Source organism: Pongo pygmaeus, chromosome 14, assembly GCF_028885625.2.
Source record: "Pongo pygmaeus isolate AG05252 chromosome 14, NHGRI_mPonPyg2-v2.0_pri, whole genome shotgun sequence".
In the NCBI taxonomy this organism is placed as follows: domain Eukaryota; kingdom Metazoa; phylum Chordata; class Mammalia; order Primates; family Hominidae; genus Pongo; species Pongo pygmaeus.
The window spans coordinates 31,854,512-31,872,476 of NC_072387.2; the positions used below are offsets into that span (position 1 = coordinate 31,854,512).

General features: G+C 42.4%; 2 protein-coding genes across 3 annotated transcripts in view; one reads left to right on the forward strand and one right to left on the reverse strand.

Moving 5' to 3' along the window:
- The window catches only part of LOC134738006 (uncharacterized), a 347,768-nt gene extending 337,201 nt beyond the window's left edge, over positions 1-10,567 (reverse strand). Inside the window, exons 1-2 of one of the 2 annotated variants that reach the window (XM_063650641.1) lie at positions 10,248-10,566; positions 6,224-6,430 (exon numbers count right to left, since the gene is read on the reverse strand). In XM_063650641.1, the coding sequence (XP_063506711.1) occupies positions 6,224-6,263 (40 nt within the window). In that variant the 5' untranslated portion in view covers positions 6,264-6,430; positions 10,248-10,566. Of the gene's footprint in view, positions 1-6,223; positions 6,431-10,247 lie in introns of both variants that reach the window. The other variant, XM_063650640.1, reaches the window with a different exon arrangement.
- The window catches only part of LOC129011217 (phosphatidylinositol 3,4,5-trisphosphate 3-phosphatase TPTE2-like), a 716,449-nt gene that overhangs the window by 275,214 nt on the left and 423,270 nt on the right, over positions 1-17,965 (forward strand). The window lies entirely within an intron of this gene.

The window sequence follows — 17,965 nt, forward strand, 5'->3', positions numbered from 1 at the left end:
GCATCTGAACAAGATGGTGGTGACCAGGTGCAGGGTGGTGGGCACACTGGAGAGACTGTTTAGGTGGAACAAGTTGGCAGTTGTCTTACTCTGTTTGGGCTGCTGTAACAAAATGCCATAAACTGGGTGGCTTATAAACAGCAGACATTTATCTTTGACAGTTCTGGAGGCTGGGAAGTCAAAGATCAATGCATCTGCAGATTCAATGTCTGGTGGGTGCCCACTTTTTGGCTCACAGATGGTGCCATCTTGCTGCATCCTCATATAGTGGAAGTGGCAAGACAGCTCTCTGGGGCCTCTTTTCTAAGGGCACCAACCCTGTTCATCAGGTTTCTGTCCTCATGATCTAATCACTTCCCAAGGCCGCACTTCTCATACCATCACGTTGGGGGTTAGATTTCAGCATAGAATTTTAGTGGGACACAAACTTTCAGCCCATGGCAATAATGTAGAAAATAATACAGAAGAGAGTAGATAGGTATGTGGAGAAGCAAGACAGCAAACTCAGGAACTGGGATGTTACTCTGTGGGTCAGAGGAATGAGTTCAGAGTGGGGCATGTTGAGTTTGAGTTTTCCAGTACGCAGTTAGCTGCATGAGCTTAGCAAATGATATTTAATAATACGCTATTTGGGTTGTTTTTTTCAGTTCATACCAAGTTACTTATGTTTATGTATTCAACTTTTAAAAGAAAACTTGAGTAAATTTTTGTTGTTGTTGTTGTTGTTGAGATGAAGTCTCGCTCTGTCACCCAGGCTGGAGTGCAGTGGTGCGATCTTGGCTCACTGCAACCTCTGCCTCCTGGGTTCAAGTGATTCTCCTGCCTCAGCCTCCTGAGTAGCTGGGACTACAGGAGCATGCTACTACTCCTGGCTACTTTTTGTATTTTTAGTAGAGACAGGGTTTCACCATGTTGGTCAGGCTGGTCTCAAAATCCTGACCTCATGATCCACCTGCCTCGGCCTCCCTAAAGTGCTGGGATTACAGGCATGAGCCACCGCGCCCAGCCGAGTAGATCTTAACATTAAAACACATAGTGAGACTAGAAATTTTTATAACTTTCTCACAAAGATATTCTTTCTTCAGCATATGAACTATTTCAGTAAATGGACTACCGCACTGGACTCTCCCCTTAATAAAACCTACTGTCACCGAGCCAGTATTTGATCAATGGTGTTGAAAAGCAAGTTTTACTAATTCTCAGACAAAGCTCCTGTTTCATGGGAGAGCTCCAAAGACTCCCACAGGCTGCACACTAGGGATGCCAAACAAAAGGATATTTTTCAACAACAGCCAATATAAAGAAGAGGGAGGAGAAAAACCCAACAGCCCAACTGAGAAATGAACAAAGGAAATGAACAGATAGTTGCAGTTAAAAGAAATACAATGGCCCTGAAACATTTAGAGTTCACGCAAAATAGGAGAAATACGAACTAAAACTATACTGAGGCACCATTTTCCATCATGAGATGAGCAAAGATGAAGGAGTTTGTTCACATGCTGCATTGGTGAGGGCTTGGGAGACAGGTTCTTTATAAAGGAGACATAAATTGGTACAATCTGCATAGAAGGAATTCATCAACTTCCAAAATTTCATGTGCCCAAAACATTCTTCTCAGCAAATCAGTAATTCTGATTGACCAACATGCTTGTTTATGTGTGAAATGGTTTAAGTTCACAGTTATTCACGGAAGCATGGAAAAAACTGAAAGCCTGTCCATAGAGAACTGGTTTATATAATATGTTATCACCACAGCACAGAATACCATGCAGCCAGAATACCACTGAAAAGATTTAAAATGGTGAAAACAACCCAAATTTCCATCAGCAGGTGAATGAATAAACAAAATGTGATATATACACATTATGGAATATGACTCAGCCTTAAAAAGGAACAAAATTGGCTGGGTGCAGTCGCTCATGCCTGTAATCCCAGCACTTAAGGAGGCCAAGGCAGGCAGATCACCTGAGGGGTCAGGAGTTCAAGACCAGCCTGGCCAACACAGTGAAACCCAGTCTCTACTAAAAAATACAAAATTTAGCCAGGCCTGTGGTAGATGCCTGTAATCCCAGCTACTCAGGAGGCTGAGGCAGGAGAATTGCTTGAACCCAGGAGACAGAGGTTGCAGTGAACTGAAACGGTGCCACTGCACTCCAGCCTGGGTGACAGAGTGAGGCTCTGTCTCAAAAAAAAAAAGAAGAAAAGAAACAAAATTCTGACATATGCCACAACATACCTTGGCCTTAAGAACATTATGTTATGTGAAATAAGCCAGACACTAAAGGACAAATACTGTAGAATCCGCTTATAAGAGGTACCTAGAGTAGTCAAATTCATAGAGACAGAAAGTAGAATGGTGGTTGCCAGGGGCTGGAGAGGGGAGTGGGGAATTCCAATTGTGTAAGATAAAAAGAGTTCTGCAGATGGATGGAGGTGAAGGCTGCACAGTAATGTGAACGTGCTGAATGCCGCTGAACTGCACACTTAAAAATGGTAAATAAAACATCAAACTTTCCAAATCCAGGGTTTTTACCTTCTAATTAGTCAACATATAATTGCATAACCAAATTCTTACTGGCAAAATCAGGTCTTTTGGAGAAAAACAATGCTTAATTCAGTGGCTGACTGCCTATGTTGGCTAAATATAAACAGGTTGCAAAAATAATTTTGGCAGATTGCCAGAGCTAAAAGTAATGAATATAATATTTAACCTTAGAAGTGCTTAAACTTTTCTCCAAAGAATATAACTCCTCCATCAGGGGAACTATTGATTTTTACATGATTCAAGCTATCTTTTATCCACTGAAAATGTAAGTATTTTACAAGCAGTGTGGCTCCTCATTTCCTGGTCATAGACATATTCTAATAGCTAGCCATGAAAATATTTTCTGAAATACCACATTAGCTATCTAAATAGAGACACAACCACTGAAAGAAGACCTGCTAAATAAGACCCCAAGATTATCTATCCCATAAACTAAGAGATCTGCTTTCATTATAAATGAATGTCTCATTTAGTAACAGGTTCAGTGTAGGTTTCAATCCTCTAATTCATTTAAAATATCAATCCAGGCTACTCTGGGCACACTGCCTATGGGGTAGGCCTGCCCCATGTGGAGTAGTAACACACACACACACACACACACACACACACACACACACAAAGAGAGATATATCCATTCACCTCTAAAATAACAAGATTTGAAACTTGTCAAATTTCCCATAATGTAAAATGATAGGTGATTGTGCTTCACTCTAAATATGCTGAACTCCTTGCACAACGAGATCCTATGATGTTTCCAATCCGAGGAAACTGCAGACATCTGGGTCTGAGATGGAATCCAACAGCAAAAACAGCCCGAAGTGACTGAAATTCCTGTGGCCAAATGACTGCTGTATGGCCCTGATGCTCTTTCTCAAGGCTAAGATCTTACAGCTAAGACATCATAGCCAAGAGCAGCTGAAGACAATGCTATTTCACAAAGGAGCAAACCAAAAAGATAAATTAAAGTTGAGAAATCCACACCTCTAAACATTTTCCCAGGCAGACTTTCCCAACCTTGTGTATAAAAAGGGAGATACCATCATCCTTGCAGCTTCCTAGAGACACTAGGGGACTCCTGGATAAAAGGCCAATGGGTTGATCATTGAGAGGCATTTGGGATTCTTAGAGAAGACATGTTCCATTTTAGGCTGGTTTTCAGAAGGAGCAGAAGGGACCTTAAAAACTAATCAAAACCCTCTTCCTGCAGATAACGCATGTAAATCTTTGGGAATTTGGCTCAATAAGCATTTATGCAAGACTTGCACCCAGGTCTCCTGATGCTCCTCTGGCCCATTCTGATCTCTGTCTTGTTATCTAAATAAAATTCTTAGATGCCCCAATTTGCATGGTACGAAGGCTTTGCACAACAAAAATAACATTTTGCTTGTTTGGAATTTGGCATATAATTTCCTTAGAAAGAGGTTATACAATGACTAGGTCCCTGGGCAGGCCGAAATACCTAATGTGTACATGCGAGACCATGGTATGCTAAAAACACCTGCAAACCTAACACCCCAGAACTGCATTTATTATTCCAACTTGAAATGCCAGGAAGGGTGGAATGAGAGACAGCTGCACTCCCTTCTCCTCGGGGACTCCTCCAGGTCCAGATCACTGCTGATATCATGAAGGGGAGAGCTGAGGTCCGCGGGTGAGGAGAAGCACACTTGCGGCTAATCCAGGGGATACTTAGTACCCAGGCTGGCTTCCTCGTCCCTGTGTGTCTCTTCCTCCATCCGTCTCAGCGTATGGACCGCTGGCTGTTGTCCTCTCTTGAGTCACCATCTAGAGTTGTGACCAGCATTTTTCTCCTCTGCCCTGCTGTTGCCCTCAACACGGTCTTATATTCTTATGTTGCCTGTGTATCCTTCTGTCCTGGAAATGAACACTCAGGCAGTCTTTTAGGACTTTCCAATGATTTATGACTATCAATAATGAAGAAAGAACAGCCCTCTCTTCCCCTCCTGCAGCCCAGTCCCTCTTTTATTTCCTTCAGACCCTGATGAAATTCCTCCGGGAAGGTAAGGCTTGAAACCCCACAGCCAGACTCACCCTGGTATAGACACATCCAGAGCTAGGATTTCTTGAGCCATCCTCATTGGACTGGAGGAAGACCCTGGGCTGAAAAGCGTGACAGAGCCTGGATTGGGGTTGGGGTGATGAGAATGTGCAGGAGACAGGCATAAGGAAAGAAGCCACAGCAGGGGAGGATCTGGGCCTCTGGCCACTGAGCCCTCACAACAGGCATTCCTGGGGTGGCCATGCCATGACACAACTTTTCCCACGATTCCCTGTGCGCAAGGCCGCTCACCCTCAGCCGGATCATAAACTACTCAGGAAGAAAGGTCGTGACACATTTCGTGCCTCTGTCAGCACTGAGTATACATGGAGTGACTGGTCAATACTTGTCGAGTGGTTTGAACTTCCAAGCCACTCAACGTCATTGCCATCTTCGGTAGCAGAGGGGAAGAAAGGGCATTTCACTATGCCCACACCTGAGGAAGTCATCAACAGCCAGAACAACCGTTTTCTCTCACTCTACACATCTGTGTTTGGTTATTCTGTTCCTTAATTTGAGGAGGGTGTGTCTGAGGTGAGCATTTTGATTAAAAGCTGCTATAAAAGCAGCAACTGAAGAGACCAGCTCACCTCCTGAATCTGTGCCATGTGATGTGCACAGCCGGCCAGTTACACAGATGTCTGGCTCAACTAAGGAGAAACAACACGTTCAAAGTTGACTTTTCAAACTCCAAGTGCTGGCACCAATCCCTGTTCTAATTAAGTATGCACAGCTCTCAGAAATAGGCAGTCTTTTTTGGCTGGGATAATAGTAGCTGTTCTACACAAGAACCTGTTTCTGAAAGCACCGATCAAGGAAAGCTGCTGGATCTTGTCCAAGCAGTGCATTCCGAACACTTTCTGTGTTCCTTGGAAAAGCTCCACCAGGTGAATTGGAGCCCTGCTCTTCAGCAGGGATACTGCAGAATTTCATCCGGGGCCTCACACTTAAAAGTAAAGGGGAATGACTGGGGTTGGAAATGCGAGGATGACACAGACCACAGCTCCACCACTCAACGGTGGGAAGGACAGGTGCCGCACGTGGCCATGATAGAAACAGATTCCTAGAACAGTGCACACGGTTTCTATTCAACTTACAGAGAAGAGCCAAGAAGCAACCTCATAAAATTCTTTCAGCAAATGACAAGACATTAAATGGATAAAATAGAAGACTACTCTCCCTCCCTTTGAAGGCAGAATATAAAGTAATGAAGGAAGTTAAGGAGACAAACACAAGTACTTTGAGACTCTGATGACCGGTGAATACCAAAACTTCAGTGGCGGAAGACTCCGGAACCTTCTTCTTTAGCTGACTTGAAACACAGTATTGATTTCTACCTTTACAAAGCAGACACTATGTAGTCCAGCCAAGGGCAAGGCACTGACCACAAGACCTGCAGGCTTCGCCCTAGACCCTGTTATTTTATGACCACATATTTCAACAATTGGAGTTTTTGCCACACATTCCAATTACACCCTTATTAGTTGCTCAATCCCTCAGTGAAAACCTTCAAATTCTACTGGCTACCCTTCACAAACAGTCTGAAATACTCTGCCATAGGTATCTTGCTAGAAATAAGCATGGATAATGCCATGCAGGCAGAAAGTTGCCCAACTTACCTTCACGGCCAGGATGTTTGTGAGGCCTACGCTTCGCCATCTGCACGGTGTTGCCATTTCATTTTCATCAGGCCTGTCATGCTGCACAGGCAGCGAATATGACTCCAATCACTCCACAGCTCAAAAAATGCAGATAGACAGGTCACCCCTAGCTGGCACTAGGCTTCATCTTCCCTTGTCAGAGACTGACAAGGTTTGAAACTGGCCCTGCAGAGATGAGAGTGAAAATAAATTACGAAGCAAGTTAGATATAGAATTCAGTTCTGGATGCTTTTTAATAAAAACAACCAACAGAATATACTAATGTAAAAATAAATGGCCACTATTTGCTCAACCATTTATTTGTGCTAAGAGAAAATACTAATGAGAATAACAAAGCAATTGAAACAGGTCAACAGGTTTTGTCTTCAAAGTCACAGATCAGTGTCTACTTTTTTTTAATTCTCTGCTCTGGGCTCAAAATTCACAGGATGAAGTCCTGACTCCAGTACCTCAGAATGGGACTGTATTTGGAGATAAGGCCTTCATAGCGGTAATTAAGGTATAATGAGGTCATATGGGTGGGATCTTATCCAGTATGACTGGTGTCCTTATAAGCAGAGATTAGGACACAGACAATCTAGAAGGATGACCACGTGAAGACGCAGTAAGAAGGCAGTTGTTTATGAGCCAAGGAGCGCGGCATCTGAAAAAACCATCCCTGCAGACTCCTTGATCTCGGACTCCCAGCCCCCAGCACTGGGACAATCAAGGTCTGTCACTTAAGCCCCCAGGCTGTGGTGTTTTGTGATGGCAGCCCGAACAAAGACACTCTCTCCCATCCCCTCACTCCCATTTTTGAACAGTGGCTGGTTTTTGATCAACTTCACTTGACTCTTCCTTCTCAATCTCACTTCATTTTGCTCCAGGGAGCCCCTCTCCAGCTTCTCCTTTCACTGGCCCTGCCCCTTTGTCTTTTAAAAGAGTTTCTCTTGCCTTCTTCCCAGACAGAAGAGCAGCCTTGGGGAGGTGAGGGAGAGAAGGGATCTTGCACCTAGCACTCCAGGGCTGGTGAGAGACCCAGCCTCCCAAAGCTCACACGTGCACCTGGTTTGCAATGGCAGAATAAAAATCATGTGACATGGTCAGAAGATGCACCTCTTCCTTTCTGGGTGACCCTGTCTGACTCGTTCAATTTCTCTGAGCTTCTGTTTTCTCACATATTTAAAAAATGGTGATATGAATTCCTGAGTGGTTGTTGTAAGGCTCAATGAAGATAATGCATTGAAAAATATTTCAGATGCTAATCACTACAACTCAGTTTTTCTACCTGTGAAATAGGTACTCCCTAGCATTTCACAGTATAGTTTAATGAAAAAAAAATCAGCAAATAAGCAAAACTTCTGTGACTCAGGATAGTATCTATAAAAGTACTATTTCTACTCTAGTTTTCATCAGTCCAGTAAAGTTTATTTTTGTTTTTTCTGCCAGTTAATATTTATGAAGAGTGTTGTATTTGGTATTACGAAGAGAATTCTAAAGACACAGAAGACCTAGTCCTTGCCTTCAGGGATTCTGCAATCTATTTGAAAAAATAAAATTTTAACAGTAAAATAGCTTATAAAATTAGTTCAAAGAGGTTTCCCAGGCTGCAGTGGAAAATGCATAGCTAAGTCTTCATGCAGGACCAGCCAGGTCCATACCTGAACTTTCTAGGACAACTTTCCAGACAGAAATTTTTCCTATGACCTCTATACTGTGGCTGCAAGTGGAAAGTAAGAAATCTGACAAAATATTTAAAAAGTTAATAAAAACTTAAATGATAACTAGTGTATTTTGCTTTAAACAACTCTAATGCTATAGCGATTTATTAAACACAGTACTTTAAAACACACACATCTTTACATGTTTTAAAATCATGAATAACTGAATTTAAATTTTCTCATTTACTTCCCAGGAACCCCTGGAAAAAATATTATTGACAATGACAACATTCCAGTTGGAAGAACACATCTTCAGAATGCAATTGGTATCTGATTTTAGAAATACGTGACTTCAGAAATATCTCAACCAAAAAGAAAATTGCAGTATAGTTATTGTTTCTAAGAAATTCACTTACCATTATGAATGATCAAAAAATATGGTCATTCAGGTAGTGAGGATTTAATGATCAAAGGGCGAATGTTCCAAAATGTATGTCATAGGAGTGGCTTTTGGATCTTGAGCCTGACTGGCCGTGAGACATGAGGCTTATCACTGCACTTCTCTGAGTGCTGGACTCCTCCTGTTTTAAATGGGTCCAATAATGCCCGCCTTGAAAGAGCAAAACCCACAACGCAAATGAAGTTCCAAGCTCAGCTGCGGTCTGTGTACTTGAGGCCCTGGCCAGTAGCAGGGGCTGTCCTGGTGGCGTCTCACAATGAGAATGAACCACAGTGGTTTACAAGTGCTTCCTAACATTTCCGGCTCCCTAAACTGTGAATTTTTCTAATTCAGTTTTGTATGTTCTTCTCACCACTTATCTCTCTGCTCTCAAGTCTAGCACTGTGCACAGCACAGAGTAGAGCCTCAATAAATGTTTGGTGAATGAGTATCTGAGTAAACAACATAGTTTGTAAAATGGAAGTACTACTGTAGCTACAAAAAAACTGCTCTAAAAAAGATCATTCAAACCCCTTGACATTTTTTTTTCCTATGATATATGGCTAAAACAAGTAATCTTTGACATAGTAAGACAAAATCACCTGGCACATCTCCATGTAAGAAAATATCCATAGAAATAAAATGAGACTAATGCTCTCTAGTCCTTTGTGAAAGTCGCCATCTTTCCAACAGTAGAACTGTCTGCATTTTTAGTAGTGGGCCTAATATTTAGTACTGCTATCTGCTTTATATATTTTTCTTTTGCGAATGTTTTTGGTTAGTATGTTTGAAAAGCTGAGGAACAATTCGTTTCGTGGATCCAAATCTGGTTCTGTACTTTACTTTTTAAATGATAATTAAGGAACTCCCGTCAGTAGATGCTACCTTAAAAACGAGGAAATAGAATGTATTTTTTTAAAAAACTTTGTTGGCCAAGCGCTGGCTCAAGCTTCTAATCCCAGCACTTAGGGAGGCCGAGGCGGGCGGATCACCTGAGGTCAGGAGTTTGAGACCAGCCTGGCCATTATGGTGAAACCCTTTCTCTATTAAAAATACAAAAATTAGCCTTGTGTAGCGACGGCCGCCTGTAATCCAGCTACTCGGGAGGGTGAGGTAGGAGAATCGCTTGAACCCGGGAGGCAGAGGTTTCAGTGAGCTAAGATCCGCCACTGCCCTCCAACCTGGGCGACAAAGTAAGACTGTCTCAAAACGAACAAAATAAAACAAAACTTCGTTAAGTAGGAGTACTATTCTTGTTCATGTCTTCCATAACACCACAATCCAAATATTTTCAAAAGCAGAGCATTAAGGTATTAAATAGGTGATAGTTTATTCCCTAACCAAGTGACAGCGGCTGCCAGCGGACTGTGGATTGACATCGACAGACACACACACCAACGAAGCATCAGAGTCGGGGGCTCACGCACTGACGCTGAGCACCGGGAGATTCCGGCCTCCCCGGCGGCTCCTCCGTCGCCCGGCAACACAGCCACGCTGCGGCTCGGCCCCGCCCCCGCTGCCATGGCAACGCGACAGCCGGGCTGGCTTTGCGCAACTACTGCCCCGGCACCCCTATGCGCTCGCCCCTTGAGCCTGCTGGGGCCGCGGCAACTTTTCTTTTCTCTTTTTTTTTTTTTTTTTCCTGAGACGGAGTCTCGCTCTGTCGCGGAGGCTGGAGTGGCGCGATCTCGGCTCACTGCAAGCTCGGCCATGGCAACTTTTCTAACCTCACCGCACCTATAGCTCTATCCCTTCTCCTACCCGGAGCCGCTGATCATCAACTTTCACCTTTACTTCAGCGGAAAAATGTTCCACGGGCACAGGATTTCGGCCAAATGCTGCCTGGCTCTACCTTCTCCAAAAGTACGGGCGAGGTGACAATCTGCAGAGAAATCCCACTTGCCTGTCTCAGCATCCCTCCCACGTCCTCACAGGGTCCTTGGAGGGATCCCAGCATACCGCTCCGAGCTGGAAGTTGGAGGAAGGTCACGGAGACGCTAACTGGAAACTGTCCCGAGTGCGCGCCGCCCCCATGCCCTGCGCCCTCTTCATTTCCTCGGCCAGGGCGGGACCTCCCAGCCGCTGGGCCCAGGACCGCAGCGAATCAGTCTCTGGCTCCCCGCCCAGCAGAACTCAGACAGGCTCTGGACGGCTGTCCGAATGCCGCGTTTCCCTGGCGATGAGCAGTTCCGCATCACCCTCTGCGGCTAGCTCAGCTTCTAGGGCCGGGGCTGTGCTATTGTCTGCCGTTCTTCGTGGGTAGGACGGTGGGGGGCCCGGGCTGAGCCCGGAGCAGGCGGACCTGGGGTGAATTTCTTGCAGGCCTTTTCTCTCCATTCTCCCAACCCCTTACTGTTGCATATTCATAAGAAGGCGGGGTCGTTTCCTATCTCCTTTAAATCTCCCAGACTTGAGGATCAGGGGAAAAGAATTGGGGTATAAGCGTTTGGGAGGGATCACTAGGAGGCGAATAGGGTGGGAGAAAGAGTGGTGACACAGACAAGCAAATACAGGATTCCTGTTCACAATTTCTTCCTCCACCCTCAGGCAGCAAGGACACACACACACACACACACACACACACACTTCTTAATTTCAAAGAGATCCTGACTGAAGTGGGAATCAAGTTTCCAACACATGAACTTTAGCCGATACATTCAAACGATAGCAGGTAGTAAAACTATCATGATGGGAAGATGATATAATTATAGCCCAAGATAATCAATTGTTAAACTATTAAAAACAAAGGAAATTAGAAAGTAACAATATATAAAATCACTATGTGGGCTCAGTAGCAGAATGTAGGTGACAGAATTCATTGGTGAACTTGAAGATAGACCAATACAAAGTATTCAATTGAAAAACAGAGGGCTGGCATGGTGCCTCATGCCTATAATCCCAGCATTTTGAGAGGCCAAGGTGAGGCCAGGAGTTCAAGAGCAGCTGGGAGGCATAGCAAGACCCCCATCTCTACAAAACAAAAATTTTTTTTTAAATTAGTTGGGTGTGGTGCTGCATGCTTGTACTCCACCTACTCCAGTGGTTGAGGAGGGAAGATCGCTTGAGCCCAGGAGACTGAGGCTGCAGTGAGCTGTGACTGTACCACTGCACTCCACAAAATGAGACCCTGTCTCAAAAAACAAACAAAAAAAGACAAATAGAGAATGTTAGGAGACCTGTGAACAGCACTCCAGCCTGGGCAACAGAGAAACTCCATCCCTGAAAAAAAAGTAAATACAAATAGATGAAACAGTCGAACCAAAAGACAGAGATTAGCAGGTGGAATATATTAATAAAAACAAGAACCTATGTGCTGTCTACAAAAGATACTGTTTAAATGCAAAAGTACAAATGAGTCGAAAGTAAAAGAATGAAAAAACACATACCATGGAAACATAAGAAAGCATGAGAAAGCTGGAGTAGCTGCATTATCACAAACAGAAATTTTAAGAAAGAAGTGGTGCTAGAGAGATAAACAAGATCATCTCATAATGATATAAACCCAAAGTAAGTGGAAGGAAAGAAATAATAAAGGTGACAGTGGAAATCAATGAAACAGAAAATGGACACACTAAAAAGTCAATGGAATCAAAAGCTTGCTCTCTGAAAATTGATAAACTTTTAGCCAAACTGGTCAGTTAAAAATGAATGGCCACAGGCCAGGTGCACGGTGGCTCACGCTTGTAATCCCAGCACTTTGGGAGGCCGAGACAGGTGGATCACTTGAAGTCAGGAGTTTGAGACCAGCCTGACCAACATGGTAAACCCCATCTCTACTAAAAATACAAAAATTAGCCGGATGTGGTGATGCGTGCCTGTAATCCCAGCTACTCCAGAGTCGGAGGCAGGAGGATTGCTTGAACCCAGGAGGTGAAGGGATGCAGTCAGCAGATATTGCACCACTGCACTCCAGCCTGGGTGACAGAGCTAGAACCTGTCTCAAAAAAAATAAATAAATAAATAAATAATAAAATGAAAAAGAAAATATTGTCAATATCAGAAATGGGAGAGAATTATTGGTACAGTTCTTACAGTTATCAAAAGAAAAATGAGAAAAATAATCATGAGCAACACTATGCCAAAAAGTTCAATAATTTAGATTAAAAAGATTCTTTGAAAGACAGAAATCACAAAAACAGACTCAAAAACCGAGAAGACCTAGATTGCCCTACAACAGATTACTATTCGATTCCTAGGAAACAGTGTCTCACTCTTTTGCCCAGGCTGAACTTCAGTGGCCTGACCATGGCTCACAGCAGCCTTGACCTCTTGGGCTCGAGTGATCCTCCCACCTCAGCCTCCTCAGTAACTAGGGCTATAGGCACACACCACCAAGCCTAGTTAATTAAAAAAAATTCTTTTTGTAGATACAGGGTCTCCTTACCGTGCTCAGACTGGTCTTGAATTCCTGGGCTTAAGCGATCCTCCCACCTTAACCTCCCAAAGTGCTGAGCTTACAGGCATGAGCCACTGTGCCCAGACTATTAGTAAAAATTATTTTTTAAATAAAAACTTTTCTACAGAGAAAACTCCAGTCTCTGATGACTTCATGGTGAATTTTATGAAATATTTAAGTTTTTTGAAGCATTTAAGTTTTAACATGTTAAGTGAAAAAATTATGTTTTAACAAATAGCCATCTCTCCCAATAAACTATGTCAGGTAAAAGAAGAGGGAATACTGCTCTACTCATTTTATGAGGCCTGCAATACCTTGGTTTAATACTTGACAGAGACATAATAAGAAAACTATAGACTAATATCCTTCATGAAAATAAACCCAAAAATTCTAAACAAAATATTAAGAAATTGAATCTAGCAATTTTTTTTTAAAAAGTACCATGATCAACTGGCGTTTCTCTAAGAAATGCAATATTGCTTTGATATGAAAAGCAATTAATATAATTCGCCATTTTAATAGAATACAGGAGAAGAACCATGTGATCATTTCAACAGATGCAGGAAAAAACTATTTGACAAAGTTCAACACCCATTCATGATAAAACTCTCGGCAAACTCAGAATAGGATGAAATTTCCTCAACCTAAAAAAGGGCATCTGTAAAAAACTTAGAGCTAACATCATACTTAATTGTGAAAAACTAAGTGCTTTCTACCTTAGCACAGAAACAAGACAAAAATATCCACTCTTACAAAGATAGTTCAAAAAGACAAGAAAAAAAAAAAACAGTTTGTAAAGGAAGAAGTAAACTGTCTTATTTACATAGTCAACATCATTATGTATATAAACAATCCTAAAGGAATATACAAAATCTCCTAGAACAAGTGATTACAGCAAGATCACAGGATAAAAGATCAATATGCAATAATCACATTTTATTTCTGTATATCAGTAGCAAGCAATTGAAAATGACATTTAAAAAAGACATACGGTATGTTCTCACTCAAAAGTGGGAGATAAGCTATGAGGATACAAAGGCATAAGAATGATACAGTGGACTTTGGGGTCTTGTGGGGAAAGGGTGGGAGGGGGATGAAGGATAAAAGACTACAGATTGGGTACGGTGTATACTGCTCAGATGATGGATGCACCAGAATCTCAGATATCACCACGGAAGAACTTATTCATGTAACCAAACACAACCTGTTCCCCAAAAACTTATGGAAATAAAATAGAAGAAAACCAAATACGTTCAAAATAACAAACATATTCAGGAATAAATTTAACCAAAGATGTGGAAGATCTACACACTGATAAATTTTAAAAGACCTAAGTACATGGAGAGATAGGTCATGTTTATGAACTGGAAGACTCAATAATGTTAAGATATTAATTTTTCCTGAATCTATGATAGAGTTGATGCAATTTTAATAAATATCATAGCAAGCACATTCTTTTAGAAATTGACAAGTAATTGGGGCCGGGAGTGGTGGCTCATGCCTGTAATCCCAGCACTTTGGGAGGCCGAGGCTGGCAGATCACCTGAGGTCAGGAGTTTGAGACCATCCTGGCCAACATGGTGAAACCCCATCTCTACTAAAAATACGAAAATTAGCCAGGTGTGGTGGCAGGTGCCTGTAATCCCAGTTACTTGGGAGGCTGAGACAGGAGAATTGCTTGAACCCAGGAGGTAGAGGTTGCGGTGAGCCGAGATTGCATCACTGCACTCCAGCCTGGGCAACAAAGAGCAAAACTCCATCTGAAAAAAAAGAAAGAAATTGACAAGTAATTCTAAACTTAATATGAAAATAAAAAGGACTCACAACAGCTCAACAATTTTAGAAAGAGAAAGTTGGAGGACTTAAACTACCTGATACGAAGACTGACTATAATGCTTCAGTTATCAAGAGTGTATGGTATGGGGATAAGGAAAGGCACAACAATCAGTGGGACAGAGTCCAGTCCAGAAGTAGACTCACATACGCATAGTCAACTCATGTTTATTAAAGCACCAAATTTTCATTCAGTGAATGAAAGGCTAGTGTTTTCAACAAACAGCACTAGAATAGTTTCCATGTTGCGGGGGAAGGGGTCTGGACCCTTTTACTGTATACCAAAATTAACTCAGAATGAGTCATAGACCTAAATTTAAGAGCTAAAATCTTAAAACTTAAGTCAGAAAAAAATAGAAAGATATACTTGTGATATTAGGTTAGGAAAAAGTTTCTTATTAAGACATAAAGGCATGAAACAAAAAAAAAAATTTAAATTTCATTAAAATGAAAATCTTTCGCTCTTTAAAAAACCCCCTTCGGAAAATAAAATGGGAAAAAAGATTGGAAAACATGCATCCAACAAAGGCCTTGTGTCTGGCACAGATAAAGAACTATTACAATTTACCAATAAGAAGACAATTCAATCAAAAATGGACAAAGGATTTAAACAGGCCCTTCACAAGAGAATATATGTAAATAGCCAGTAACTTTTTTAAATTTTTTAAAGATTAGAGATGAGGTCTCTCTATGTTGCCTAGGCTGGGAAACTCTTGAGCTCAAGCAGTCTGCCCTCCTGGGCCTCCTAAAGTGCTGTGAGGTAGAACAACTGGAATACTCATCTATTCCTAGTGGTTAGTTACATTGTAACTAACATCCATTTTGAAAAACAGGTTGGAAGTTTATCACATTAAAAACACATTTATCTTTTCATTTTTTTTGTAGAGACAGGATCTTTTCTGTTGCCCAGGCTGGAGTGAAGTGGCACCATCTTGGCTCACTGCAATCTCCGCCTCCCAGGCTCAAGCAATTCTCCTGCCTCAGCCTCCCAAGTACCTGGGATTACAGGCACACACAACCATGCCCAGCTATTTTTGTATTTTTGGTAGAGACGGAGTTTCACCATGTTGCTCAGGCTGGTCTTGAACTTCCGATCTCAGGTTATTCCCGTCTTGGACTCCCAAAGTGCTGGGATTACAGACATGAGCCACAACACCTGGCCTATATTTTGCATTTTTTTAGGTACAATTTGCATTCAATAGAATTCATAGGCCGGGTGCGGTGACCCAGCCCTGTAATCCCAGCACTCTGGGAGGCCCAGGCTGGCAGATCGCTTGAGCTCAGGAGTTTGAGACCAGCCTGACCAACATGGTTAAACCTCACTTCTACAAGTAAAACAAAAATTAGCTGGGCGTGGTGGTGCATGTCTGTGGTCCCAGCTACTCTAGGGGCTGAGATGGCCTCAAGGACTGCTTGAGCCCAGGGAGGTTGAGGCTGCAACGAGCCATGATTGCCCCACTGTACTCCAGACTGGGCTACAGAGTGAGGACTTGTCTCAAAAAAAAAAGAGTAAAAATCAGTATATTTCAAATATGAAAAACAACTGCCAGTATAAGATTCAGTGGGAGAAAGGACACAGCGTTGGGTGTCCTCTGTTTGCCTCCAGATTAACTCTCACTGGACTCCCTTCTGCTCTCTCTCTAGCAAGACTTGACAGTATTGATCCTAGCAATGGACTCTCTTGCCCTCTTGCCTCTGGTTGGGTTTGGCCACTGGGAAGCCCCAGAAGGAGATCTAAGGAATGGAGATCTCCTTTTATCCCTATTCTCTCTGGAGGGATCAAAGTGGGCTAGGGCAATGTATAGCTCTTATCAGTTGGCCTCTCCAATAAGAGTGCTGTCTCTGGAGTACAGCAACTACTCCTTCCAACCATTCATGCGTAGGTGTGAAAATGAGGGACCAGGACTACTATTACTAGCTCAAAGGTACTACTCTTTTTCCTTGCTTTTTTTTTTATTTTGTTTACATTTTTGTAAATATCACTTTTTATCTCTCTAGTTAACCAATTTAAATAAAGTCATTTGTTCCATATTGGCACTCCTACTGATACAGAGTCCACTTCCCACAATAGCAACAACAAAAAATCCATTGGAATTAATAAGTGAGAAATCACCTTAGCTATATAAATAATACATCAAAATCAAAACAAAAATGCTTAAACAAATGGAAAGTGGAAAGACATTTGTGTACTTGAACAAGAAACCTCAACATAATAAAGATGGCAATTCTTCCTTAGTTCATTCATAAATTAAATGCCAACAGGTATTTTATTGTTTTGTTTCATTTATTAAACTAGTTTTAATATTCATGTTGAAAAGCAAACAAGATTAGAAAAATTTCGAAAAACAGCAAATATTAAAACATAAAGTCGCTATAATTATAAACAGGAGAAACATGTTATCAAACAAAAAGTCCAGAAATATACCCAAATACATACAAGAATTTACAGTAAAAATTTCATCTGAAATCAGTGGGAGAAAAAATTATTTAATAAATGGATTGAGGATAATAGGTAGTATTCTGGAAATAAAAATACAGTTGAATTCATATCTTTTTTTTTTTTTTTTTCTAAGAGACAGGGTCTCACTCTGTTGCCCAGGTTGGAGTGCAATGGTGTGATCTTGGCTCACCACAGCTTTGACATTCCAGGCTCAGGTGATCCTCCCACCTCAGACTCCTGAGTAGCTGGAACCACAGGCACATGCCACCGCACTCAGCTAATTTTTGTATTTTTTTGTAGAGACAGAGTATATGAGTCCATTCTCACACTGGTATAAAGAGCTGCCTAAGACTGGGTAATGTATAAAGGAAAGAGGTTTAATTGACTCACAGTTCAGCATGGGTGGGGAGGCCTCAGGAAACTTACAATCATGGCGGAAGGGGAAGCAAGCATGTCCTTCACATGGCAGCAGGAGGGAGTTCAGGCAGCAGAAATGCCAGACAGATCTCGGGCCGGGCTCGGTGGCTCACGCCTGTAATCCCAGCACTTTGGGAGGCTGAGGCGGGCAGATCACGAGGTCAGGAGATCGAGAGCATCCTGGCTAACACGGTGAAACCTCGTCTCTGCTAAAAATACAAAAAATTAGCCGGGCGTCGTGTCGAGCTCCTGTAGTCCCAGCTACTCGGGAGGCTGAGGCTGGAGAATGGCGTGAACACGGGAGGGGGAGCTTGCAGTGAGCCAAGATTTCGCCACTGCACTCCAGCCTGGGCGACAGAGGGAGACTCCGTCTCAAAAAAAAAAAAAAAGCCATCAGATCTCATGAGAACTCACTATCATGAGAACAGCATGGGGGAAATCACATGATCCAATCACTTCCCACTGGGCCCCTCCCACAACACATGGGGATTATGGGAAGTACAACCCAAGATGGTATCTATGTAGGGACACAGCC